At 49.2% G+C, this 27,721-nt stretch overlaps 1 protein-coding gene across 3 annotated transcripts; it reads left to right on the forward strand.

Annotated features, from left to right (window-relative positions):
- The first annotated feature begins 2 nt into the window (after window positions 1–2).
- MICALL2 (MICAL like 2) lies at window positions 3–27,721 on the forward strand. Of its 3 annotated transcripts, XR_003256258.1 has the most exons (18): window positions 3–145; window positions 7,712–7,760; window positions 11,469–11,610; window positions 14,121–14,281; window positions 14,994–15,115; window positions 15,599–16,267; window positions 16,477–16,649; window positions 17,486–17,561; window positions 17,885–18,000; window positions 18,517–18,663; window positions 21,210–21,265; window positions 21,896–22,019; window positions 22,602–22,692; window positions 23,068–23,141; window positions 23,500–23,614; window positions 24,617–24,663; window positions 24,753–26,004; window positions 27,525–27,721. XR_003256258.1 is itself a non-coding variant. In XM_026083280.1 (17 exons), exons 1-17 carry the CDS (start codon window positions 3–5, stop codon window positions 24,836–24,838), a joined length of 2,391 nt encoding a protein of 796 aa, XP_025939065.1. In that variant the 3' UTR covers window positions 24,839–27,721. The 3 variants fall into 3 exon arrangements, 2 of the variants coding, with proteins under 2 accessions (XP_025939065.1, XP_025939066.1); XM_026083280.1 differs by having other exon boundaries at window positions 24,753–27,721; XM_026083281.1 differs by lacking the exons at window positions 23,500–23,614; window positions 27,525–27,721 and having other exon boundaries at window positions 24,753–24,827.

The raw sequence follows: 27,721 nt of genomic DNA on the forward strand, positions 1-27,721 counted from the left end.
CCATGGCGGCCATCCAGAACCTGCAGCTGTGGTGCAAGCAGCAGTGCGAGGGCTACCGCGATGTCAGCATCACCAACATGACCACCTCCTTCCGCGACGGCCTCGCCTTCTGCGCCATCCTGCACCGCCACCGCCCCGACCTCATGTGAGTACCCCCGCCCGCACGCCCGGGCCCCCGCTCGCCCCAGCCCCCGCAGTGCTCGGGCTGAGGGCCCCGGCGCCCGCCTTGCCCGCTGGGCCGCGGCCAGTGAGGCCGAGGGTCCCCACATGGCCGGCAAGGCAGAGGGGTCCTCACGTGGCTGCGGCCGGTGAGGCCAGGGGTCCTCGCATGGCCGGTGAGGCCGAGGGTCCCCGTGTGGCTGTGGCTGGTGAGGCCGAGGGTCCCCGCACGGCTGGCAAGGCCAGGGGTCCCCACATGGCTGCAGCCGGCGAGGCTGAGGGTCCCCACGCGGCTGGCGAGGCCGAAGGTCCCCATGTGGCTGCGGCTGGCGAGGCTGAGGGTCCCCACATGGCCGGCGAGGCTGAGGGTCCCCACATGGCTGCAGCCGGCGAGGCCGAGGGTCCCCGCACGGCTGGCAAGGCCAGGGGTCCCCACATGGCTGCGGCTGGCGAGGCTGAGGGTCCCCGCGTGGCCGGCGAGGCCGAGGGTCCCCACATGGCTGCAGCCGGCGAGGCTGAGGGTCCCCGCGCGGCTGGCCGAGGCCGAAGGTCCCCATGTGGCTGCGGCTGGCGAGGCTGAGGGTCCCCACATGGCCGGCAAGGCCAAGGGTCCCCACATGGCTGCGGCTGGCGAGGCCGAGGGTCCCCGTGCGGCTGGCGAGGCCAGGCACCTTCCGCTTGCCCTCGGCGAGGCCGGGCACCCTCCGTTTGCCGCAGGTGGCCAGGCTGAGCGCCCTCTCTTTGCCGCGGTCCGCAGGGCCATGGGCCATCGCTTTGCTGCACTCGGCGAGGCCAAAGGCCCTCGCTTCACCGCACTCAGGCCCTCTCTCCTCCTGGGCGCCCAGCGGTGATGGAAAGGGACCGGTCTCAACTCTTGCGGAGAGGATGCAGTGGGCGGACGGTCCTCCCATGAGACGGGAGCTTCGCTAGCTGCGAGGCAGAAAATCTCCAAGCAAATCTCCGCTCTCCCTGTTTACCGGCCTTCCTTTCCCCCCCCCCCCCTTCCCCATTTTCAAGGAGTTGTGGAAAGCTGTGGCCAAAATATAAACATTTAAAATATGTCCTTGCTGTTGCAAAACAAGTTCAGACAGCAGTTGGGAAATGTTTCCTTCTTTGCTGTTTGTGTTTGTTTAGGCTCCGCTTTCGTTGTGGAGCCAAATGGCAATTCTGCCAGTTATTAGTTAAGGAATAGATGCTATTTAAACAAAGTGAGATAGAAGCGCAGGGAGTTTCCAGCCAAGCCGCTCTGCGAAGTATCTAATAGGAGCTGTTCAGGAGGAAGCTTACGCCTTCCCTGCAGCCCACTCGCTCTTCCATGGGAACAGGGAAAGTGTCCTCTTTTCAGAGGAGCTCTTTGTGAAGGCAGAAGTGTGGTGGCTGCTGGATTCCTACAAATCACTGCTTTTGCATTTGGAGCCTGGTCTGTGGGAGGCAAAGCACCTTGCATTCCTTGCTGGCTTCTTTGCTCTTGTCCTATGGGCTTTGACCTGTCTCTGTCCAAATGTAAGATCTGGGTAGGTGTAATGCCAAAAGACGACACAAATTCTGTTTCCCTGGTTTTTCTTCTGGCCGTTTTCACTTTGAGGTGGGGGATTGAAGAGGGAGATCAAGGCAGGGGAGCTGCATGAAGATTTCCCTACAGTATTGATTTAAGCATTAGGCATCTTCCAGTCAGATGTGGTTGGCTAGCAGAGGACCAGGTTGTGTTTTCTGTACCTCACTTTTCTTCCTGCTCCTTGAATTCTGCCTTTTTCCTTGGGTTCTTAGGACAGTCTGTCATGTGGATTAATGTATGGAGATCTCGGTTGCAGGTGTCTCCCTTCCTGTGGAGACCTAAGGAGAAGACATTCTTTTGTTCTCTCCTCCATTTTTTTGAAGCTTCCAAGAGGCAAGAGCTGGCTTGAACAGCAGGCGAGGCCGGAACTGCAGGCGTGCTTTCTGTGTTGTCTCCTCCTTGCCGGTGCTTGGGCAGTCACCATGGTATTGCCGCGTATGGTTTCCTGACATGCTGTCATTTCCACGTGACTCCAAATGTTTCTTTTCCTTCCTTTGATTCATAGTCTATAAGATATGAAATACCGGGACAGAAATGTTGACATGACTGGGAGGTGCTCCTAGAAGGACAGCAGTCACTTCCTGGCCAACTGTGCAGTTGGCCCATCTGCGACATGGATGTAAACAGGGGCTCAGTGACTTGAGAGCTGGAATAATCCTGCTGCACAGTTTAATGAGTTGTTTATAATCCTTGAACTGTGCACCAAGGATTGTGGATAGATTTATCTTAAATAAATGCCTCTCCACTGAAGAGGGAAAGCCTTCCTTGTGGCATCTGTCCACTCCTGTTGCATTGAAGAAAATTCTGCCTGACTTTATTCAGGACCTTGCATAAGCTCTTTCTGATATAGAGCAGCTTGGTGAAGACGGCGTAAAATTCAAGTAACAGAGAGTCTTTTATCTGTGATCTCCTTCACCAGTGACAGTCGTGTAAATGCAGCAAAGCACCAGGTGTATATCTTTGGATGGTCAAAGTCCTGCTGGAAGGAAATCACCCTTTGAAGTGGTCGGTGGACAAGGCTGCAGGGTGTCACGTGTACCTCAGCTCCTCGGGCTGGATACTTGTGCAAATTCTCTGTGAATCTCCAAAAGCCGCTCTGAGTTTGTGGCACAGGAGCCACAAGCAGGGAAGTGTGGCTGGGTGGGCGTGTGGCTGTGACTCTGACTTCCCTGGGGACTTGAAGTGATTTATCCTGAACTCCAGAAGCTTGCCTCTAGCACGGATCCTAGTTGCAGATTAAAAGCATCGTACTGAAAGTGAAGCTAGAATAGGATAATTGATGTTTGGAGAGCTTGGTGTGTTTGTAGCGGCCCTTATATATGAATCATTTACAGAACACGATTCAGTCACGGCATCAGAGTTTTGCAACAATGTGTTTTCTGTCTTGGTTTACATAAATGACGTTCTTGGGCTGAGGAGTGAACAGTATGGAGAGGGGATTTCTTGTTCGAGGAGGCTGGAGATGTTCACAAGAAAATTTCAAGCAATTGCAAAACTTGATCGTAATAACGTGCTTCTCTCATGGGGTTGAGGATACATGGGTCAGAGTATAGACTGGTATATATCTCTTCCCCCTTCCTGTTTTCTTGCCAGAAAACATACGGAGAATACGATAACTTCTTTCAAACTTGGTTTGTGTCAGTCTGTGTGTTATCAGTGAATAGGGCAGGCTGCGTGAAATCAGAACTGCGCTTCCCACTCACTTCCCACTCACCCGAGAATTCGCAGACAGACTGGGCTCTGTCAGAGTAGGAACACACAACCGAATTACCATGGAAATTTGTTTCTCTTTCATCCCAGCTGAAGAGTATTTCATACCCAACCCCAGACAGGCACGCATGCTGTATCAGGCAGGTCTGAGTCCGTTTGCTGGGATGAATACAGAGCGCTGAAGTTCCTCTTGTCAGAGGAACGTAAAACTTCTTAGCTGTATGAGGTGGGACTCCGAGATGTGGGCTCTGTTTTGTGGCTGCTGTGTGTGATGGTGTTGGCTGTGTGAGCTCTGACCAGAGGTTTTAGTGGTCTGAGTCTGATAAATGAATTAAAAGAAGCAGGGGAACCATGGTCTCATGCTCACTCAGTCTGAAATAAATGCCAGATGTTGAGGAAAGGTTTTGATTAAGCTCCTCTTCATCCTGGATCTTGCTCTTTCCCAGATTGTTAACTGGTGTTTAACTCAGCATTCTGGGAATTGACTGGTTGTGAAATCCCCCTTGGCAGCTGTGCACTCAGACACGTTTGGTGGCTGGAGCTGAGCAGCTGCCTCCAGCCATGATTCCTGGGTCGTTGTCAGCTCAGCCAGGGAGGAGGAGGCCGTGAGTCTCCAAAACAGGCAGGAAGGGTGAGGAGCACCAGGTCATCCAGCCACTGCTTACCCTAAGCTTGAGGTGCTTGCCTTGGCTGCGCTGAAGGCAGGTTACCCATGGTCTCCATCTCCTCAGCAAAGGGCTGGAGCAAAGCAGAGCTGCCGCCTGCTTGGCCTCCTCCAGGTTGTGTTTCCTGGGGAGGATGGCTCTGGGATAAGGGAGACTCATCCTTTGTTTGTCACCCTCAGCAGCATGTCAGCCGTCCAGTGAGATCAGAGAAGTTGTGGAGCAGGGGTTATGGAGAGGAGGAAGAGAGCATGGGGGGCATCTTCCACTTGGGATTCCCAGCCCTGTCACCTCTCCCCAGGTTGGCTGTACCTCCATAAAGCAAGCTGCTGAAAGGTCCTGTTCCCAGAAGAGCAGACTGGATTGAACCGTCTTGTTTGAGGACTGCGTGCAGATAGAGGATGCTTTTCTGTTTTTCAGTCATCCTTCTGACAGCACGTATCTTACGAAAACAGTACAGAGGTGCCTAGACGCAGTGAGGTTCTTCAGGACCTACTTTGCTTACTCTAGCCTCTGGGCCATTTTCTGTTCAGCCTGCTCCAAGGCAGCATTTCCCACGGAGCTGGTGCTTGCAGCAGCAGCAGAGATCCTTCCCAGGGAAGCATGTGTGCTTGGGAAGGACTGTGGCATGCTGTGCAAGCTCTGGGTCTGTGCAGCCAGAGCAGGGGGTGGTCACGGAGATTTTGGGGCATGGGAATTGCTCAGCCACTTTTTGCTAAAGAAGGCCTGGGAGCTAAGAACTTCTCTTCTTTTCCTGTGCTAGTGAACTCCGTTCTGCTTCATTTCCAACACTGGAGGCCCTCTCTTGGGTCAGATTTATGTTTCTCACCTCTTCCAATTAATTCAGTTGCCCATGTTTTCTCAGTGGAAAACTCCTACTTCTCCATTTGTATTAGCTTTCTTAAGATTACATTGGTGCAGAGAGCATTTGATATTCCAGGATAGGAGATGCACTGGCAAGATCAATTTTCTGAAGAAATATTATACGTAAGCTGTTCACCTGACCAGCCAGGGAAGGAGTGATGCTGGGAGGGCAGGAGGCTCTTTAAATGACCAAGAAACCTGGCTGTTTGCACCCTCCTTTGGGGACAGGAGGGGATTTCAAACAGTCACCATCAGAGTTTTAGGTTTTTAGGTCTCTGTTCCATGCCACACAGCTGTGAAACTGAACACACACTACTGTAGCAAACAGCGTTCACCAGAGCAGGAGTGAAAGGTGCTGATGGACAGTAAATAAGTAGGTTCAGTATTATTTGAGAGTTTGGCACTGATCACTTTCATGCTTGTCCTGCCTCTGCATTTTGACGAGCAGAGCAAAGCCTGGACTTGTCATGGCATTGGACACCTTTCCAGTGCTCGGCCCAGTTTTGCTGCGCTCACGTGCGACTCCTGTCGTTCTTTGCATTCCTCAGCAGGGAGCAAGGAAGCTGGAGTTTTCCTTTGCTCTTCCAGGTGTTTTCCTGTGTTCGACGTGTCCATGCTACAGAGGCGCAGAATTTGGGAGCAGAATAGGGAGTGGGGCAGAGAGCTGCAAACAGCAGCTCTTAAACGGCTCTTAAAAAAACTAATTTTCTTGCCTGATGCAAAACAGGATGATTAAATCCATTGTTCACTGAAGCTTTTTGACTTGTGATTATTTTCATTGTTGTTTTTAATCTATTGTCTCAGGGAAGGAAAATTTCCAGGCAGGAGCCTTGCTTGAAGAAAACCTCTGCAAATCCTTTTGATTTTGCACAGGAAAGAATATATGATTTAGAGCTGGGATATGCCTTGTCTTTACATGCTTCTTGGAGGAGTTGGACTTTGGATCTTCTCCCTCACCTCCTGTTCACTCTCTCCTTACCCAGCATAGTGGTGCCCGCATCTAGATATGGAAAATAGGGAAGGTGGCACAGCCTGTGGCATGATGGGCGAGCCTGTATTAAGGGGCCTCTCTTACCTATAATGTAATGCGCCACTTTCTTTACCGAGCAGATAAAGGACCCAGCTTGCTTCTTATCGTTACATGTCATGGAAAAAGCTCCCCTGCTGCAATACAGATCATGTGTTTGTCTCATGAATAGATCACTTTGAGTCAGCTTTACCCTGGCTTTTCACACTGTTTATCCTTCCCCCTCAGAGGTGAGGGACTAGCTGACAAGGGTAAATCTGAATTTGTTGTAAAAATGTTGCTTACAAAAACAAAAGTTGGCAGCATATCATTTTTCTATTTCTTAATGGGAATTTCCACTCAATGATATAAGCCTTTTGCTCCAGAGTTTCTGGCCTCAAATTTTAGCTCTGTGCCAGCAAGTGCAGGGACTGTAAAGTGAAACTAAGTTATCGGAAGGAATTGACCCTGCCTGCTTGCCTGAGTAGAAGGAAGCAGTGTTGGGGAACAGGGCTGCCAGCCGATAGTCGGTTTTATATTCCCAGTTTAGCAAGCAATGGTCAGTTAAAAAAAATCGGATGGTAAATATTTCCTAAGCAATGGGCACTCCTTGCTACGGGTGAGGGCAGACTGAGGACACCAGAAGGTGGAGGAAGCATGCTGTTTTGGGACTCTACCTCCAATGGCACAAATTCACTCTCCTCCTATATTTTCTTGCCTGTCCTTCCAGATCCCAATTTCCAAGTTCCCAGGATAGCACAGTGCAGAGAGAGAAGTGGCATCTGGGTTGGGCCAGAGAGGAGGAGAGCAAATCTAGGGAGGAGAGAAATATGTGGAAAGGGGAAGACAGAGGTGATGTCTGGGGATGGCAGAAAGGAAGAAGGATTGTTGACTTTGCAAACTGTAATTGGCTCTTTGATTTTGGTTATTGGTTATGATTACAAGCCAAAGGTAACAGCCCTAGGGAAAGGAGAATTAGATTTTTACAGACAACTTTGATGTTATCAGTTGCTATTGCAACTGTGTAGGCAAAGGTATTTTTCATGCAGGTTCTTGGTACAAGTTTTGTGGAGCTATAGCAGAGGAGGGAACAGCATTTGAAACCAAAACTTGGACCTGCAGCTTCTGAGATCAGAGGATGTGGGTTCATCAGAGAAATCTGTGATACTTGTGAAGTCTGATGTATCCAAACCTCCTCTGAGCTTTGAGATCTCTCTCTGTGAAGGCAGCTTTGAAGAAGGGAGAAGGACATGGATGAGACTCTTTGGAAAATACTTTTGGGGAGAGAGAGTGTTGCAAATCTGACTGACAGGTGTTGGTTAGTTCTTTTGAGGTAGGAGCAGAGCAAAGATTTTGTAAAAACATGAGTTAAAAGTTGCTCCTTGCTGTCACTGCAGGAGTCCTGAATCTGCATGGGATATTTTGGCATTGACCTGTCCTGACCGCGGGAAGCTGCAGAAGTCAGCCCTGCAAGGATAGATGTGCCAAAAATGTGCTGTGATGCCTGTTGACAGACGGCTGTGCCTGCTGGGTCTCCTGCACATTTCTGTCCCAGGAGATGCAGCAGGGCTATGGCTATCTGGAGGCTCAGATGGGATCTACCACACTGCTCCCTCTGCAGCTTCTCTTAAAAAGCAGGGTGGAAGGAGCTGTTTCCTTAGCCAGTGAGGCTCAGAGAGGTTTGTGAAGCTGGAAATGAAGCAGCTTGCTCTATATCAGCAACTTGATTTTTTTTCTCTTCTTTCTGTATTTCAGAAACTTCAACTCCCTTAGTAAAGAAAATGTGTACGAGAACAACAAGTTGGTAAGTGAATTTACTGTTTTACTTCTGGTCTGCAGTACAACCTGACACCTTGCTTACATGGTTTAGCAAAAGAAATCCTGCAAATGCAGTGTGCTAAGTGTGCCGTGTTCAAATCATTTGACTTGATTTTGAGCTGTGCTCAGTGCCTTGGTCAGTTGTAGCTAGAATTGAGCAGGAGGATCAATATTCTCATAACCCCAGTCTGGTCAGGCCTCAGTGGTGGGGATGGCAGAAAAGGCAGACGTAGCTATGATAGTCGAGGATGTAGAGAAATGGTTTTGAAGGAAGTGCTATCAACAGGATAGGGAAAAGGGAACTGGCTCCCAGCAATGAGTGTGGTCTCTCCCTTATCCGGCTGGAGGCAGCAGCAGAAACTGAGGTGAAAATGCTGGAGGTCAGGATGCGGGCACGAACATGTTGAGTACATGCTGCTTCTGAGGGATGGAGCAGGAGCTGGGAGGTAGCTGGGATGGGAGAGGAAGTGTAGGGAGTCTTTCCTTGCTTCCGATCACTCCCAGTGCTGGGAGTGAATGCTTCTGGAAGGTGGAGAGGTCTTAAAATCTTGTCCTCCATGGACTCATCATTCCAGAGTGGGATTTGAGTTTCTCTTGTTCTGTCGACGAAGGAACTAGAAGTTGGGCAGGCCAGCCCTCTCCCTGCACTGGGTTCAAGCATGGGCTGAGTGCTTCCAAGGAAGGATTTTTTCCTCCCACTCTCCCTCCCAAAGTCAGAGGCAGCAGATCAAAATGCTGCTCTTCCCATGGCATCGTTCCACACAGCTTCATGGCTGCTTGGCAGGAACCTGGGATGTGAGCAAACCACCACAGCTTGCTCTTGTCTGAACTGGAGGAGTGACATCCTCTGATGCAGTGAACTATCTGAGGTGGTCCTTGCCTCCAGGAGAGCTAAGCGTGGTGGTCCTGGGCCTTCTCTCCCTTTTGGTCCTGGCACTGTTCACACCGCCCATGACAGGTCCTGTGTAGTTTCCCCCTGTCCCCAAACTGGGGCTGCAGCATATAAGCAGTTATTCAGACTCTCTGGGGTTCAGCCCTGCATGTTCTTCTCTCCTAGGTGAGATTCAGACTGAGTTTTTTGCCTGCAAGAGCTTTGGTATTTGCCAGGGGTCAGGACCTTTCCACCATGGACTGTCATCCTGGGCAGAGTGCTGTGAAGCCCTGCATGTTTTTCCTTCCTTGAGCCTGTCTGATGGTGTCTCTTCCACTGGTGACTTTTCTTTTCTCTGGAAAATGAACTGTACAAGGCCACCTCCACTGCTTTTATTAATGAAAAGCTTTTCCGAGCCTGTCATTAAAATAGTTGCTTCCCTCCCTTGTGGTAGCCTGTACTTCCTTCCTTCCTCTTCCTGCGTTTCTTAGTTTGTCCTTTATTTTGTGTGCTTCCTCTTCCTTACTTCATGTGCTGTAGGATGATTTGTCCATGTTGCTCTGTCACTGCTGGTATCCTTGCTGGCGTGGCTCTGGTTTGAGTGGAGCAACACGTCCATCTCCCTGTGGTACTGGGCCTTCCCTCCTCGGACCGCGCTCTATCATAGGGTTTTTCCCTCTGACTGTCCTTGGGGCATGAGTGGGTCTGATTTCTCCCGGAGCTGTTCCTCTGCTATTGTTTAGACCCTCCTGGATGCCTCACTGCTCAATAACTTCTTTTCAGGAGCTGTACTACTCAACTAAAAAGAAATCTTGTCCAGGCTGCAACTTGCCATATAAGGTCTTTTTGCTGAGGAAGAATGTGTCGCTCCTCAAATGCCAAAAATAATAATAATAACAAAAAAAATCTGTGGGTGGCTTTTTTGCTGAAAGTTTCAAAAATACATAAATAGGAGAAAAGTTTATAGAAGCCTTGGTTCCGGTTCATTCAGGGCCAATGGATGGCGGTGGCATGGTGTAGCAGATGCAGCAGTGGCCTGGCATTGGAGGAGAGCTGTGCCTGACCTGCTCAGATGCCCTCGAGCGTATTGCTTTGCTTCCTCTATGCCTCCCTTTGCAAAATGGGAGCAGGGGCACTTACCTCCCGTTGTAACTGGTGAAAAATGCAATGCAGAAGTAAGGTGTCGCTTCTTTAAAGGCCAGCCTTCGCAGGCGGGTGGAGAAGTGGGACAACTGGCCCATGTTAGGTGGTGGTTCCGTTAGATCTCGCAGCAAGAGCAGTTCCCAGGAACACGAGGCGGCTCTAGGCAGCAGTGACCCTAAGTCCTAATGCTACTGTTTCCATTGCTTACCTAGTCCTGGCCAAACCAGGTGTGTTCATAGAGCACCACCTTCTTTGTGGTCCAGGCCTCCCCTTGTGCGTTTTCTGTGCCTTTTGCGATCTAGCATAGTGAGGTGGCATGGCCTGTGTTCCCGCTAGGCCGCACGCTAGGAATGCCAGCAAGAAAATCTCACTGGTCAGACCAGTCGTGCAGCCAGTGCAACGGGGAACACTCCAAGGAATATATTAACTACTTGGTTACAAACAAGCGAGTGCCAGGCTGGGCTGGCAGCCGGGATGACGCAGCCAGAGGTAATTGGCTGAAAGTGTGCTTAGTGTCTGTTAAGTTACATTTTTACTGGGATACCCAATGGAAAAAAATGGTAATTATCTTGCTAAAAAAATAGTGGCTGTTTGTTTCTCTTAAGCAGGGATAGCTGGCTTGTAAACTAACCCTGTTGTGCATCTGTGCCAGAGGTCAGATGCAGAGGGTTTTAATGTGTTCAAGTCTTTCTTTAACTCTTTCACTGTGGGTTTCTGTGGCAGCACTCCTGCAGGTGCTGTTTTCCTTTGCTGTATTGGCATTTCAAAGGGGATGTTCCAAAGGGAAAGGAAAGGGATTTGTTCCTGTAAATCAGGAAGGAAGAAGACTGAAGAAAGTCCTTAGCAAAAGTCCTGCAGCGAGTTGAACAAAGGCAGAGTTGTTTTAGTGATCTTGCACTTTTTTGTCCTCTAGTAAAGGCTCTTGTTCAGAGGTAAAAGAAAATAACCTGTTTCCTTCTTTATCTGATTTTGCTTCTGCAGTTGCAAAGCAGAGGGCATCACAAAGAGGAATCTTTTTTCCTAAAACATGTTATGTTAGGTGGTGCAGAAATGGATAACCTGGAAGGGAGTTGGGTATCAGGAAATTTTCTGTATTATTCCTCTCTTCCCACTCTCTGGTCTGGGAGAAATGGTTCCCTTTTGCAGACTGAGATTTCTCCCTGTTCAAATGGAGAAGAGCAGGCAGTAGGCAGGAACCGTTAACATTTGCACAGTGCTTGGAGAGAGAAAGCTGCATGCAAACACCTACCACTGCACCATTAATTGAGGAGCGCTCCAGGTTGGGCTGGAAGCCTGAAAGCAAGTCTGCCAGTCTGGACTGACACATCCCCTTTGGTTAGGCCTCGCTCTCCATCTCTGCAGCTGTGCACATCCAGATAGAAGCAGACTCGAGGAAGAGCAGGGGAAGCCCAGGTGAGTTCCTATGCAGTGAGTTACGACCAGCTTGCCAGGCCAGATTTTTGGCTCCCTGCCTGAATTTCTCAACGCTGTGGCTGGAAGCCATGACTCTGTTGGTTCCTGTAACAGCCATACAATGTAGGAGTTAAACTGGTGCAGCTGTTCACCAGTAGAGCTGTTATTTGAGTGGGTCTGTTTGCACTGGAGTTTGGTACTTCGGATGAGGAGCGGCTCTGCTGCCTGGGTTGGACTAGACCCCTTTTTCTTTACTTCCTTCCCTAGGCATTTCGAGTGGCGGAGGAAGAGCTGGGGATCCCAGCCTTGCTGGATGCAGAGGATATGGTTGCTCTCAGGGTACCAGACAGGCTGAGCATCCTCACCTATGTTTCCCAGTATTATAACTACTTCCATGGACGGTCACCTAGTAAGTACTGTTTTTCCCTGGAGGGGTGGGCAGGACTGGGACTTAATTCTGTGCTTACCCTTGCCTCCTAACAAGCTTGGAAAATCAAAACGGGTTGCATAGAGGCCTTTTGGTACCAGAACTATTTCAATGGGGGATCTCCCCTCTTTGCACCCTGGCCTGACAATAGCATCAGTGCTTTTGGAAGGGCACAGTGCTGTCCCTTGCCTTTAGTGCCTTAAAATTTAAAATTCAAACTAAAATTTCTTAAAATACAACCTAAAATTCAAAGAGGAGCACTGAAGGTTCCCCTCTGCACTTCCCATCTGTGGTTTCCTTTCTCAAGCCCTTTCCACCTCCAGCCCTGTTCCTGTCCTTGCCACACTGGGAGGCTGGTGAGTGCGTGGAGTCTAGGACAGCTGAAGCTTATCTGTGAAGCTAGCTGCACTGGTGTAACAGCATCCATGGTAGGGCTTGTACAGCAGATCAGTACTGGTATAAGGAAGTAGAAGAAAACGACCCCCTTAACTGACATAAGGGTTGTAGCAATTCTTTCAAACATAAAACAGGCCACAGGGCTGCCAAGACATTATATTCAGGTACTGGAGAGTTTATCTGGGCTCACAGGAGCATTATTATAGACTTGGTTTATATTTGGCTTTAAGCTCATACAAAATGAAATAATACGATTATCCAATTTCACAGGTTCCTCCAGAGGAAACTTTAGAAAGTGGGACATGAATGACTTAACTGGTTAAGGTGAATCTAGATGGAGAATACAGATTCATATTGAAAATGTCCTAAACCTTGGAAAGGAAGCACAATTCTCTGAAAGCTGCCTCTAATATCTAAACTCTTCCCCCTCCTCCACCTCTTTACACATTTGAGCATGCTCTCTCTTCCACTCCACAACCTCTTCCCTCCCCCATCCTCATTTTTTATTTCTTATTTTAAATCCATGCTGATTGAACTAAAACTCTATCATGTTAGTGCCAGGTGGTGGGATCTGGGTCAGTGTGGGGTCTTTACCCCCTTCCACAAACATCTCTCCTACCACGTCATCAAGAACTGCACGTTTTTGTACTCTCTAGTGTCCCACAAAATGCTTTGGTTGCATTCCTATTGCTAGGGTGAGTGTGCTTGTCTGAAAATGAGCCCAGCTAGGAATGTGCCTTCTGACACTGAGCAGACTCCAAATACCATAGTCCTGCCCTTCAAGTGGACTCCAGCAGGACCATGAAATAAGCAGGATGCAGAAGGCCAGAGAAGGAGAGCAGCTGATGTTTTATTGAGGTCATGCATTTACAGAAGAGCAGAGTTGAAGCCACCCATCTTTGTGCTGGGCTTTGGGAATTTGATAAATGGAACGAGTGGGAAGTGAGAGCATAGTCTGGGTCTAAACAGTTTGCAGAGTCGGATGTCACCAGTCCACTGGTCCCTGTGGTGAAAGAGCCCTGGCTGTTTATTTGGATAGCAACTTTTCATGAGAGAAGACTGCTGGGAACTGAGCTGCCTCTCTGCTCCCTTCACCCTGCCCAGACTCCCTCTGTATTTACTGAGAAGGGTATAATCTCTTTTCAGACAGATGGTCATTTAGTTGGTTGTTCTTAGAAGTGAAGCAGTGGCTCAAATAACTCTGCTGAGTTCCCACAAGGAATGCAGAGGAGTCTAATTCACAAAAATAGCATCCCTGTGAGCTGTCTGGGGTCCTGTCTGTCACAATTGTGCATGAAGTCTTATTTCCCAGGGAAGTCTCCTCCTGCACTTCCTAGGGCATGGGGCACTCATTCCCTGCTCTTGACTGAAGTATGTTGGGGATTCCCTTTTCTCTCTTCCCAGCCTTTTGTGACTTTAGAGGGATTCTCTCATTTGCAAAGAAAAGAGGATTGAGCATTTCCAACCCTTCTGTGGGGAGTCCTTTTGGTTTCTGCATCAGCGCCACCATGGTACCACCAAGTGTCTGTCATATAATTGCCCATTTTTCATGATCGTTTCTGTTTCTTGACAAGTCTGTTTGCTCCATGAGGATCCCAGCTGGGAGGTGGGCTGGACAACTATGTCAGTGAAGTTTCAGGGTCTCTAGGAAGTCTGGAGCAGAGCAACTTGAAGCAAACCCTGTTTTACTTCAGTTCCTTAGCTGTGATATTTAACAGCAGTGCCTGTTTCAGTGGTGCTCAAATCCAGTCAGACTGTTGGCCAGATATATACCGAAGGTCTTGTCCATACCACTGAGGCCTGGTGTTTTGTATTTTTCTGCTGTCTTGTTCCCCCCACCATGGGATTTCCCCAAGAAGAAAAAAAATGGCATTTTCATCTGTCAGTTGCTTCCAACATATGTTGGTACCACTTATCTGTCAACTCTTGCCCCTCACTCCGCTACAGAACTGCTTGTGAAGGAAGCCTATGTCTCCTTGTATGCTTTGTACGATACCCATCAGGCACCTCTTGATCTTCTTGTAAAGTAAATGACTCCTAAGCCCACGAGTTTGCCTTATGCTCCCTTAAAATCCTCCCTTTGTCCTTTCTTCCAGTTGGAGGAATGGCTGGAATCAAGCGTCCATCCTCTGAACCCCAGGACGAACCTCTTGGGAAGAAAGCCATTTCAGAGCCTGTTAAGCCAGTCCCTCCAAAACAGCCTCCTGCCCACCCACCAGCCACGGCTAAGCCAAAAGAAACATCTCCAGTCACCACGGTAAGAAATGGGGTTTAGGACATTCTTTATGTCTTAAATTTTTGCCATGACCTGGGGAATATTATGCTAGTTCAAGGCCTCCTAGTGGTGAGGACTCAGTCTCTGAAGTTTCTGCTCCCTGCTTATAGGATTTAATCCAGAGGTCTGGTTACTGCTGGTTGACTGCACGGCTTTGGATGGGAGTCACTAGAAAGCCACCAGCCAGCTAGCATTCATCTAGTGGTAAACAGGATATGGCTGTTTTAGGAGATGGCTGTGTTGTTCCTAGTCAGTAGATCTTGGGGATGGAGGTTTTTATTTAACAGAACGTATTATTTTTGCTGGAAAGCATTGATTAAGTTTGTGGAAACAGTTTCAAAGAAGAGTAGAGATGAAAACAAGGTGGAAGAAGGGAAGCTTCTCTCTCACCAGTGGAAGGACCCTTCCCAACTGGTTCAAATCGGGGACCTTTGAACCTCAGTTTCCCTAAATGCAGACAAAATGCCCTGGTTCTCTGGCTTTGTGGGAGAGAATTCCCCTTGGTCTGTCCTGCCAAGGGTTGTTGCAGTTTGTATAAACTCAGAGATAGCTGGAATAAGGGTTTGCATATCACTTCTGTATCTTACCAACTGGCTGTGTACCTTGAATGCTCGGCTACCTGGGAGGTTCGTAGCTGTATGCTGGCTCCCACAGGGTGCTGCCTGCTCACCCACTGCTTCTCCCCCCCCCACAGAAAGGGATCCTGGCAGAGAGTGGGAATATCCGCAGCAGCAGCTGTGCTATGTGTGGAAACCATGTCCACCTGGTGCAGCGCCACTTGGTCGATGGGAAGCTCTATCATAGGAACTGCTTCAGGTACAGCTCTTCAAAGTGGGGGCAGATGCCTATGTGTTTCAAGGGGCAGCCTGGCTCCTTTGGGATTGGAGGGATATGTTGCTGTTCTTCTCAGCCTAGAGCCTGCGAACTCTGGCGGTCTGCTTTCTTTAACCCATAGCCAGCTCTCGGGAGCTAGGCTTACTGTGTCCTGGGCAGCTGGAAAGTTCTTCAGGGGGTTTGGAGGCACATGTGGTGCTGGGGACATTTGTCAGAGTGGAGGCAGCTTGGGCCTCGTCTTGGCCCGTGTTTAAGGGAAGGTCTTTGCACAGGTCTGTTCTCATCTACGCCTTTCATACTTCAGGCCGTGCTATTAGCAATTCCTATTTTGGTGCCTGGAGAACATGCATACATGGGCTGCTCACTGCCAGTGTGGTACCTTCACCCTCCCCATGTTGGCAGTGGAAATGTCCCTGCGCTCTCCTGTGCTCTATAGGATGTTTTCTGAGACTTTCCTGTTCACAGGTGCCATCAGTGTTGGAACATGCTTCTGTCTGGGGGCTACAAAGCTGGGCCTAAGCCAGGTACTTTCATCTGTACCAGTCACCAGCAGCCAGATAATGTCTGGAACTCTGGGCTCCGGACCGGGAATAAACCTGAGAGCACCCCAACTCTTACCCCTGCCAGGGCAGTCCAGAAACCTGCAGAACCCAAGAAACTGGAACAGATGTTGAAGAAACCAAGCCAGGAAGGCCTTGCTAGTTCAACCAAGCCATCTGTTTCATCTTCTGGAAGTTCGGGCTTCAGAAGTCTAAATATGCCATGGTCCTCTTCAACTGTAAATAAATCGGATCACCATGAAGGTACCTTGTCAGCAAATAAATCAGATCACCGTGAAGGTACCCCACCAGGGCCTCTTTGGACAACCTCCACAACAAAAACACAGCAAGCTCGAGAAAAATTTTTTCAGTCATTGGAGTCTCCCAGCAATAAAACCCCTGACACCAAAACACAAGTCCCTTCTTCCCATGGCTGTGCTAGAACTGCCTTTGCCAAAACCACTCCTGAGGTCAGTCCAGCAAATGTTGAGAAGGATCAGGCACGTAACCATATTATGCAGGCTTTGGTTGGATCAAACATCTCTCCAAACAAGCCAGGAGGACTCGATCCCACTGACTCCCCAGCATCCAGTAGGTAAGTCCTATTTCACTTTCCTTTTTTATTCCCAAGATGACCCTTGGGATAATTTGGAGAAGTCTCTGCATCTTTCTTCCCTTCTCCCTGACCACTTCTGTGGGTGCAATTTAAATACAAGTAGAGGGGCTCATCCAAGCCTTCAAAAGAGAGGCCAAAAAAAAGGTCTGTCCTTTCAAAAAGACTCATTAAATTTTTCTTTTTTGCAGTGGCAAGTTTTCTCCCACCAGTTCTCAATGGCAGAGTCCAGCTCTGAAAACACAGCCCAGCAAAATAGGGTACACAGCACTGAAACAGAAGGTCTCAGAGCCTCTGCCCAAGAGCCAGGCTGCCAGCAAACCTGTTGACTCTGTGCAAAAACCAGAGTCTAAAGTCTCCAAAGGTGAGGATGACAGGTTCACATGTGGCTCTGTATGGACACAGTATGCCAGCTTTATGTCCTTCTCTTGGGCTGGTACAATGAACGTATCAGTGACTCCTGTACTTTCTATCTGTACCACTGCATAAGGGTTTTCTGAATTCTGGGGCTCAACAGCTCCATCACTCCCTGTGCAGTTGCTTCCTCCAGCATGGAGTTTTTTTTCTCTGAGGTTCTTTAGGTTTTTAAGCTGTACTAGCTGTCATCAAGTGTTGGGATCACGATGAATTTCAGAGGCTTAGGTAGAGATGGGAGACCTTCCCAGAACTTCAGGGTGATGGTTGTTGATAGGGCTTACATAACCTCCCTGTTTGTTTTGATCTGAGCTTACATCATGGTGACTAAGCATCATGAGGGATACCATTCTGGGGGTACACTATGTCTTAACCACTTCCTGACTGCCTGGTTCTTTTGGGCCAGGAACACTATCTATCTGGTGTTTGTTGTGAGCTTGTGTTTTCTTCCCCCCCCCCCATCATTTCGGCTCCAAGATCTGAGTTGTTTGTGGTGTTGCCAAACACGCGTGTCTGTTCATCTCTATTGTGGCTGTGTTTCCTGTATCTGTGTAGGGTTTAAAGCATTTGAGTTGAAAGGGGCAAAATGCCACCAAGGTTATTACTATCTATTGCACAGGAATCTGTCCATCTTAAGCTTGTTGAACTGTGTTTTGCTACAGTAACGTCACAGTATCTAGCCCAATGCATGGCTTATGTCCCCCTCCCAAGATCTTCCTGAGATGCAAATCTGGCTTATATCTTTCTATCAGATCTGGTATTATCCTGCTATGTCCCTTCCTTTAGGAAGCATGAACATTACTGAAGACAAGTCTGAGAGCCCAGCTGACTGGAGATCTCGGTTGAAGCCTGTAGTCAACAAGTGAGTGTCTTGGAGCCAGCGTGTTTCCATGAGAAGTAAACAGATATGTCCATGTCTGCAACCATGTTTGTTGCTGTAGGCCTGTGTGCATGCAGGAGACGAGCTCTTGTGTTTTAATGCTTCTGGTTTTAAATATTTGATGGAAAAGACAAAGGGTTTTGTTTCTGGGGAGGGAAATATGCTTCAGATTGGTGACCATGATTAGGAGAGTGTTGACTGTTCTTTCTTCTGGATGGAGATTCCAGCCCTGGATGCCTGGAGCTCCTGTTGTGGACTAGTTTGCTGGAGGGATGGTTTTCTATCTTTGATTTTCCTCTTTGCAGAGACCAAGGTGGCTCTAAGAAACCTTCTGACAACTCCCAGATGGGAACAGAGAGCCCAGCACGGAAGGAGATAAAGCCGAGTCCATCTGTTGTCCCATCAGCAAAGCAGAACTCTGGTATGAAGGATATAAGCTTTGCTTTGTTCTGCTAGACAGGCAAGGCACAGGCATTAGTGCAAGATTAAGGAATATGCAGGTGGTGCTTGCTTCTTGCTTTGAGATATTCTTGATCTCTTCACCTGCTTTGGCCCTGCAGTGCCTTTTTTTGGAAAGCCAGCCCTCACTGAGGAGAGGGACTCAGTTTTCATAGACTGTCCCCTCTTTTACAAGACAGGAGGCAAGATTTTGCTTATGCTGTCTTGCATAACTGTGTAAAGGTGAGAAATTTTGGTCATTGTCCTCGACCTTTCATTCTTCTCCTCTACCCTTCTCTCACACTCTTGCATTGTAATTGGTGGTTTCTCTCTATTTTGTTTGGGCTTGTGCCCCTCACTGTAGTCAAGAGAGGAGAATTAGGACTAGGAATGAGGGCAGCTAGTGGTGAGGATCAAAGACTCTGGAAAATGAAGGGATTTTTTGTGAGACGAGGGTTGAAACTTCTTACCTAGGACCTGTCTGTGCTTCTTAATCTAGCTTTGTCTGGTGGGTTCATGAAGAAGCTGCTTCCCAGTTCAGATCTTGTCAGGAGCTGTCAGAATTCGAGAAAAGGCTGGGAAGACTGTGGAGGTTCTTTCAAGAAGGAGGAAGAGGAGGACCAGTTGAAACAAAGCACTGACACATGTAAGGTCATTTCTACCTCCTTAAAGCCACTCTCTCTTCTGAACTGTCAGGGGATCAGGGCTCAGTGAGGGAGACGTTATTCCCAGTTTTCTGTGGCCAAGCTTGTAGGTGTTGTCATGGGAAAAATCTGTGTCACTAACCCTTGTTAACCAAGTTGGGCAAACCAGGAACCAGCCAGGGAATTCAGTGGATAAAATTATTCTGGGATGGAAAGGGAAGAATTTAAAATAGGGATTTGTCAAGGTCCATCCTCTGTCATTCTTTGACATAAAGCTGTGAAGAGGAGCATCTCCTAATTTGGGGAACTGGGATCTAGTTGAGGGCTCTGTTCCTCTTTAGTTGAGTGGCTTTGGGAAATGAAAGGAATGCAGAGAACTGCCAGCAGAGACTCTGCTGGTGGAACACGCTGTAGAAGCAGCCAAAGCTGCTGCTGCTTGGACATTCAAAGAAGTTCTGACCAGTTTTGACCTGTCCTTACCCTTAAACCAGTTTTTTTCATCCTTCTGTCAGTTCAGCCTCAGCTTTGCTGCGTACCGCTTCTCCTTTGCCCAGTTATCTTGCTCCTTTCCCTCCTACCTAGCCCACTGCAAAGCAAATGAAATGTCGTGGAACTAACCTGATATTTGCTGCTGTCTTGTTTGCTCAGCTTGTTTGTTTTCCCCCTTCCTCACCCTATCTGGCTCAGTTTTACCTATTTCGACTAGAAGCTCCTCACAGCAGGGCTCAGCCCTGACTCCAATGTTTGTGTCAGAGGAAGCAGGATGGGCCCCCAAGACTGGATGACCTCATCCTTTACTGTTAGCTGTTTCTTGCACTGCCCTTAACCTTCACCTCTGACAGCTGATAAGCTTTCAAATTCCAATCCCCTTGTCTATTTTAAGTTTAGCATGCTTCTGCTGCCATTATTTTCCCAAAACTTTCCATCCCATTTTTCCTCAGACTTATTCTTGTGTGTATTTCATGGGGCTGTGGATGGTGACCATTTCTGCAGATTATTAGTTTTCTCTAGCATAGGTAGTATTTTCTGTTGAGAAAAGAGACTCCAGGGTTCTCTTGCCACCTGTCCTGTTTCAAATTTTCAGGCAACCAGCCAACCCATCCTGTGTTTGCTGAGACAGAACCTGAGAGTTGGATTGTGGTGCTGAAAGAAGGGGATATCAGCCCCTAAGCTGGTCAGGAGAGTGCAGTTTAACTACCTATTCCCCTCTAGCCACCTCATTCTTGTTATGATCAGTGATGAAGCTTTCTGCTGTGGTTGGAAAGATGCAGAGATCACCCAGAAGGAGTCTGGAGATGCAGAGCCAAGCAGGAAGAGGGAGGTGTTGCTCAGTAAGCAGCAGGCTGCCTATGGAAGGCCAGTACCCTGCGAGAGGAACCTTTATGAGAAGTGAGAGTCATGGGCAGCATAGGGGCAGCAAGCCACCTATGCCCAGAGGGGAGAGTAACCTGGAGACCAGCAATGCAGAGACAACACCGCTGACTGCCACATCCAGCACCCAGCATCTTCTCCTTTTGCACTTGTCCTAGAAAACTGTTACAGCAAGAACTGGGCAATTTAAGAGCTGTCCTTGAGCTCTTCCATGAATTTCTCATCAGCCACAGTCAGCGCAGTTGCCAGAGACTCTTGAGAGGCTCCCCAGTCTGTCTCTCCTGTCTTTCTCCTTCTCATATGTGTGCTGAACCTGCACCACTCCTGCCTTTCTTACAGCCCTGCTCTTTTGATACTAGAGGTTTTCCTTCTTATCACATCATCCACGTATGGCTGTGTTCTCTCTCTGTGGTAATTATCCATCCCAGCCCCTCGGGTATCTGAATACCTCACACTCTTCTGTAGTTATCCTTGCAGCACAGTTGGGCAGAGGAAGCTGAGGAACAGTGGAACCAACACACATTGCTTAAGGATTGATTTTAATAGGTGTCCAGGGCCTAAATAATACTGTGTAGCTGGGCCTAAGGGACTTCTCACCTAGGAAGTGTTTTGTGGAAGGAATTGGACCTTGGTTTCCTGAGGCCCACGTTAAGATCCCCTAGACCATCTTTGTTTCATCAGTATTTACTGATACCTCTTTGTACATGAGCACTAGAGGGGCATTTTTAAGTGTAACATGATGTTTCCTGTGGTAATACACAGTATTTCTGTTCAGCATTTTGGCAACTTAATAAGGGGTGGATTTTGCCATGATAAATATCTTCAAGATTTATTAAGTTAGTGAATGAATACCAAAGTTGATATTCCCACCAAGAGGGTGCTTGCGAAGCAAGCTCCAAGATCACACGACGGTTAGGTGACTGCTTATGTCCTGAGGAGGCAAGCGGTATCCTGTGGTCTGAGTGTATGTGAGTGTCCAGCAGCAAGGAGTAAATCAGGGCTGTCCGGTCTCCCGCCAACAAATCTCTCACCTCAGTCGAGGCCTGCTGATGTGTGTGTGTTGTCAGTGCCCTCTGGGTGCAGGGACCTGTTCTGCTCCCAGGTGTTATAGGCAGTGTCCCACAGCACAATGTTACTGAAAGTTTGTTGTGGGGTTTCTTTTTTTTTTCCTTTCTAGTTAAGCCCTCTGCTCCGAAAAGCATCCAGAGCCCTGAAGCAGTGTCCCCAATCAAGGTACGGCTGGAAACCATGTGTAAAGGGCACAGGCCAGGGGTGCTGTGATCTTGCTGGAGTGATCGCCCTGCAGAGATGGAGACTAGCCCTTTTTCCTCATCAATATGCCTCGGGTCATTTTATTTGGAGGATTTATTTAAATTCCCAGGAAAGGGGTGAAAGGCTCTGGGGCAGAGACAAGATGGAGATACTGCAGATTCTCTCCCATGCAAGGGGGCAGTAGAGCCTGGAAAAAGCTGGAATATGACACTAATAAGACAGTTTGTTGCAATAAGACACAGACAAATTTCAAATAACAAATTTCTGGCAGACACAGCCCCTCCCAACGAAGGAGCAGGAATGTCTGTGGATTGACTGTGTGCAATGGCCAAGTTACAGGTCCTGTCTGTGAAAGACAAGGAGTGAGTAGATGTTATTACCCTCAGCGAATGTGTTACAGCGCTGTAACATTCCAGCGTGATCACTGCTCTGTTGTGAACAACCAGCTCTGCATCTCTGCTGACTCAGCCCTTCCAGGACATGGCTCTGCAGTCAACCCCCTTTGTCACTTCCCAACTCTGTTGAAGCTGTGCCCTCAGTGGGCAGTCTGAGGAGAGTAAGCTGTATTTGTTCCTACCTTTATTTTTCTAGCTGCACCCAGACTATCTCCCCGAGGAGAAAATCCAGGAGAAGGTGCGTGACATCGAGAAGCAGCTGGATAACCTGGAATTGAAAGGAGTGGATCTGGAGAAGCAGCTGCGTGGCTGCGAGGGAGGTAAATGAGACCAGAGGGCCAGCTCTGCTACAGGGGGGAAGGTGTGAGGCTCATGTCCTACCCCTGTGCATTCTTGGCTCCTTTTCTAGGAGTTCATGCTACATGTGGAAAACCAGGTTTCCAAAGGTACCTGAGATAGCAAGAACTTTGAACCAACTCTTATTGTTTCCTTACCTGTTGTTTCGGCAAGGTTTTGCTGTGTTAATTTGGCCAAGGATCAGTAAGTTTGGGGAGCAGAAAGCTGCTGTTGATCTGGCTTTTGGATCCCAAACCATACTGGCCGTCACAGCTGGCTCTGATTTCACAGGGCTTAGTTCGTTCAGAATGGCAGAGTTGAGCTGGCCACGTGGAAGATGAACTGGATGCCCTGTGATAGAGTATCTGTGGGTAGCTTCCTTGCATCTGCTGGGGCAGATGTGCATCTGTTCCCTAGGAATGCCAAGGATGAGCTGTTTTCACTTGAGTTTGCCTGCAGCTCATACAAGTTATCCTAAGCTGTTCTTCAAGTGACTGTGTGTTTGAGCCGGGGGAACTGAACTAATGCAGCTCCTGGAGGTGTCTTGGCTTTTGTCTCCTTTGCAGATGAGTCAGAGGATGCCCTCATGGTGGATTGGTTCAAACTGATCCATGAAAAACAGCTGCTGCTCAGACAGGAATCGGAATTGATGTACAAGTGAGTGCAGCCAGATACTCATCCATCTGTCTGTGCACCTACATGTGAGCAGTAAGCAGTAAAGGAGAGGGAGTGGGGCAGTCCAAAAAATAATGTGCTAGTTGGTGGGATGGGGGGTGTGTTGAGGAAGTCTCTGGGAGACCTGCCAGCATCCTGAGGCATTAGTTGATGGGCTTTTGACACCTTGGATGGATGGAAGAGCCCCCAGGGTCTATGATGAGCCTGTGAGGAGGGAAACATTACAAATATGGTAGAAGAAGATCCTCCCTGCCTATGTGGTGGGCCTTGCAGAGGTGAAGCTTCAGCATGATATGAGAAGGGTCCAGCCCTTGGGCATGGAGATGCAGTAACACATACTTCTGTGGTCCCTTTCAGGATGAAGCAGCAGAAGCTGGAGGAGAAGCAGTGGAGCATTGAGACAGAGCTGCGGCACCTCATGAGCAGGCCAGGTGAGGACCAACTGCACTGAGAGAGTCCTGCTGGCCCCTGGCTATGCAGAGTCCTCACTTTGTGCATAAGCCCCAGGATGTCCTTCAGGTGTGAATGACACTGTTTGCCTGACAGGGATTGGTTTCACTGGGGGATCTCTCCTGATTGAACTGGCAGGGTGCAGCCCTTCCATTACACCTCACCCACCATGTTTTCTGAGGGGGTGTAAGATGTGGCCCTGGGTGTGGAGGTAATCAAATTTGGGCCTGTGAGAAGAATGTGTTGGAACAGGGTGGGAGGCAGGAGAACGTATGGCCTGAGCTGCAGTGGAGAAGTGCCCGCTGTAGCTGTGAGATGGGCTTCCCTTTTCTTGTGCAGAGGAACTGAAGACACCCAGGGAGAAGGAGCGAGAGAAGGAGCTGCTAGAGTCATACCTTAACACAGTCAATGATCGGAATAATATTGTGGAGTGCCTGGATGAGGACAGACTCAGGTGAGGGGCCTCAGGTGGTGGGGGATGAGCCAACACCAGGGACAGTTTGTGCTGTGCTCTCTCCTCTCCCCAGGCTATAGGGGTGGATGAATGACTGTCATTCAGATCTCTGCTCCATGAGGGTTTGGTGGTGATTTGTCAGCCAACCATCTTGTCTTAAATGCTGCTGCCATTGCTTCCCTGGCAGCTGTTAGAAACAGGGGTGAGGACTGCAGCCACATTCAGTGCTCTCTCAAGCTAATGCTGCTCTGAGGACAAGGCCTGTGAAAACGAGTAAGGCAGAGGGAAGGGAGGGAGAGGCTGGAGACAGAGCACTGGGGGGAGAATGGACGTGACATGGGAACCCCAGGAGGACTGTGGGATCACAAGGATATGAGTTTGTTCATCTGCTGCAGGAAGTGAAAAGAACAGCCTTAGACATAGTGCTGAGAGTTGGATCCTCCCCAAGTTCAAAGGAAGACTGCTGGGTTAAGTTGTTGGATTTGTGGCTCATGTTGTTGAGAGCAGCCTCTGTTTCTCACCCTCAGGACACTGACTCTACCTTAAGGATTCTAAGAATGCCCAGGCTTTTGGCTCTGGCCTCACCCAGGCCCTAGGAGATAGCGGTGTGTTTGTCCATGACTGCAGTAGACAAACATTTCTCCAGTACCGTAGGCTACTAGTCTCAACCTTGTGTTCATCTCTTAGGGTGTGGTGTTGCCTTACAACATAGTGAACTCAGATGAATCATATGCTAGCTGGGACTAGCATAGCATTGAACTACTACGGTCTGGAAATCCCCACACAGGCCCTTTCTTTAAAGGAGACCAGGTGCAATTTGCTGGTGTCTAGGACTTCTCTAACTGTTTTTCCCCTGCACTCTTCTTGAGGTGCGCTCTGGGGGTCGGTCACTTCTGACTGGGTCACTTCTGAGTAGCCTCTGGCCTTCACATGTTGAACTGTCTCCCACCCAGTCATGAAAGAGAGCAAACAGTTTTCTAACACTATCCTCTTTCACTGCAGAGAGCAAGAGGAGGACCAGATGTTGGCAGACATGATCCAGAAGTGGGGTAAGGGCCATTTCTACAGTTACGGAGCAGCACTGGGCTGCACTGAGGCTGTGGGTCTCAACTTGCTCTGTTTGCTCCCTCTCCTGCAGATGGACCTCGTGAGACCCAGGAACCAGAGAAGAAGAAGAACAAGTTGCGCTTGTCCAAAATATGGAAGCAGAAAAATAAGAGCTAAGCTCATATTCCCTTGCCCAGTGCCTCAGAGAGGGCTGTTAAAGGGATGTTCTTTCCTCACTGCTGCTTTCCTGAAGTAATGCAGAACTGTGATCAGGCTGCTCTTCCCTCTGACATGAAGACTGCAGGTTTGCGGACCAAAGGGACCGCATGAGTCCCCCCTGTCCCTGATATGGGGTCCGAGTGCATTTTTTCTGGACAATGGACTTCTAAGACCTCTTCTTCCTCTCCTCTAGCTCAGAGCTGGCTTCAGCCTCTTTGACAGCTCAGGAGGGCAGAGCTCAACTCGCCTATCCACTGCTCAGGTGTCATTACAGCCCTGAATGCAGGAGTATGGCACTGTGTGTCACCCCACAGTGCCACACTCCTGCCAGATAGGACTGTGTCAATGACCATGTGTTGGTCCACAAAGGGGCAGTTCTCCCTCCCTCTCTGCATGAGCTATGGCTTTTTGGCCAGGCTCAGAGATGCAGAGAGAGAGAGGTGCTATGGGGCATGAGGCATCGAGGACCTCTCCCTTATTACATCAGTGCAAACTGGAGCTGCAGACCCCACAGCCAGGGGAGGCAGCAAGCAGAACCACGTCCTTGTCTCTGGGGTGGGATGTCCTAGACCCAAAGAAGTTTCGGCAGCAGTGCTCCGTTTTTAGACCTCCTTTAGGGAGTAGCCATAGGCTGGTTTCTCAGAGCTGTGAGGAGTTGCTCACTGCTTTGTTCCCTCTGTGGGGGAGGTTTGTAGTTTCCGTATTTCCCTGGTGACCACATGATGAATTAGAATTTTCATTGCCTGTGGCCCATCATACCACACAAGTCTTCTTTTAACAACCAGGTGCTAACGGGGAGCAGAAGGGAATAGTCAGGTTTGCCTCACCCCCAAGTTTGTGTATGGGGACAGACACTCATCTCCTGAGTCTCTATTCCTGGGCAGCCAGCGCCCTCAAGGGGTGCCGGGGTTCACTGTGATGGGACGAGGACAGTAAGAGCAGCACAGGACAGGTACTGGGCTGGAGGCAGTGAGGCTCTCCCCTCTTCCCTCTGCATACCCAGAGTGACTGCAGCCAGACACCTGCCCTACAGGGCCAGCATCCTCTCTTCCCAGTCAAGCTGGAGAGCAGGAATGGAGACTGTCAGGGAGGGATCAGAATTATTCATGATGCCTCTAGCTCTGGTAAGTGGATTCCCCTTTGCTTCCTTCCTTCCTCCAAGCCAGGGAACCTTGTGGTTTTTCCAGGTCTTGTTTTCCGGTAGGGCCCGGGATTTTGCAGGGCAGTTTGCTGCCCCGCTGTGCCCGGTGACAAAGCAGAGGTAATGCATCCCTTACCCACGAGGTGGCAGTGGGACTCTCTGTCCAAGACAGCCCACCCTGGGCATGGCAGGGGTGTGCTCAATGAGGTACCAAGTGCCCAAGGAGTCTCCTGGTACCTACAGTATGTGCTCCTTGTGTACGTGTAGCGGGGCACCTTGTACCCGCATATGCTGATGTCTAATAAAGAATTGCTGGAGCAATATCAGAGTCGAGCCAGCACAAGTTTGGGTGCAGCTAGCCCTGGGTGCTGTGAGCACTTCCAGTCCCTCTCCTGAGACAAGGGCACCTGGAACAGTGTACAGTAGGAAGAGCCTTGCTTTGCATTTGTGTGATGGAGGGGCTTCCCTGCCCAGAGCCTGCAGGCCAACTGCAGGTCCTGGGAGAACTGTAAGACCAAGGGGTTTCTCAGTGGCTTGGTTTGTGTGTCACACACTTGCTTGCTCTTAGACAGATAAATACATTTTACTTCTTCTTGGCTTAGTATCACACCCATCCTCAAGCCTTGCAGGACCCCAGCACAGTTGGCAGTTTGAGGGACCAGACTGACTGAGCCGCAGTTTCATCAGGTGAACCAGTAATGTAGGAAGCACTGTGCTAGGCCTGTCGCCAGCACTCTGCTCTGAGGTGGCCCATGCTCACCTAGTGTGAAAGGAAGCTAGCTTGCAGGACATGCTAACCACAGGGGCTGGCATGCTTTGCCTCACCATCCCAGTTTGCTTGTCGACTTTTCTAGAGGGTGGAAGTGCTTCCTTTCCTCTTGCTATGTGTAAAGATGAGGGGGAGGGAGAAGGGCCCCGCTCCTAGACCTGGGCAGTAAATCCCCAGAATTAATATTGCCTGTGTGGGCTGCTAGCTGAGAGGGAGGGAGCTTAACCCGCCTCTACTGATGGAGAGAAATACCCTTCATAATGAATGGGTCCTCCTCCCACAGCTACCCTAGGCTTTCATCTTTTGAGGTCCAAATTCTACCACACGGAGAAGGTTAGTCTGCATAGATTTGGGGGTGGCAGCATTGTCCAAGCTTGCCTGATCCTTCCCTCTCCAGGAGAGAGAGGGCAATTTAACCTTTGCCCATCTTGAAGGTAGGCAGGAGCTGTGTCTAGATAAGCATATGATCAAAGTTCCTTAAACTACAGCCCCCCAGGGCCCTGCAGTGGCACTGGCTGGATGGTTTGGCCTGATATAGGGTTCGGTTTTATGAGAAGGCCAACTGCTGCCAGAAAACAGGTACTCATTATACCTGGTTAGCTGTGTGCTTACCTGCCTCCAAGAAAAGACTTTGAGGGGAAGATTTCACCTCCCCCTCTCATCTGTAGTCTGTTTGAGGTGGTAGCTGCTCCAAGGGACGAGGCTTACCTGGAAATGCTGTGTTGATTTGAAAGGTTTAAGTAGTCTCTTGATAGAGAAATACTGAGAACAGGAGTGGAGAAAATCAAGCCCCCAAGCCCTTCTTTGCTGTGCTACTGGAAATGAGTGGTTACAGGCTCATATGAGGCTGACTTCAAGACTGTCCTCAGCTATTGCTTCACCAAAGGTGAGTCGATAAGTAGCGGAGCAGTGATTCAAAGAGATCCTGCCC

The sequence above is a fragment of the Apteryx rowi genome, unplaced genomic scaffold (genome assembly GCF_003343035.1).
Source record: "Apteryx rowi isolate R43461 unplaced genomic scaffold, aptRow1 scaffold_6, whole genome shotgun sequence".
Classification (NCBI taxonomy): domain Eukaryota; kingdom Metazoa; phylum Chordata; class Aves; order Apterygiformes; family Apterygidae; genus Apteryx; species Apteryx rowi.

Coding starts and splice junctions, on each gene's coding strand:
- MICALL2 (XM_026083280.1), top strand. CDS start 3: ATGGCGGCCATCCAGAACCTGCAGCTGTGGTGCAAGCAGCAGTGCGAG. Junction 18,664..21,209: donor GAAACAAAGCACTGACACAT/GTAAGGTCATTT, acceptor TTTCCTTTCTAG/TTAAGCCCTCTGCTCCGAAA. Junction 24,664..24,752: donor AGACATGATCCAGAAGTGGG/GTAAGGGCCATT, acceptor CCTCTCCTGCAG/ATGGACCTCGTGAGACCCAG.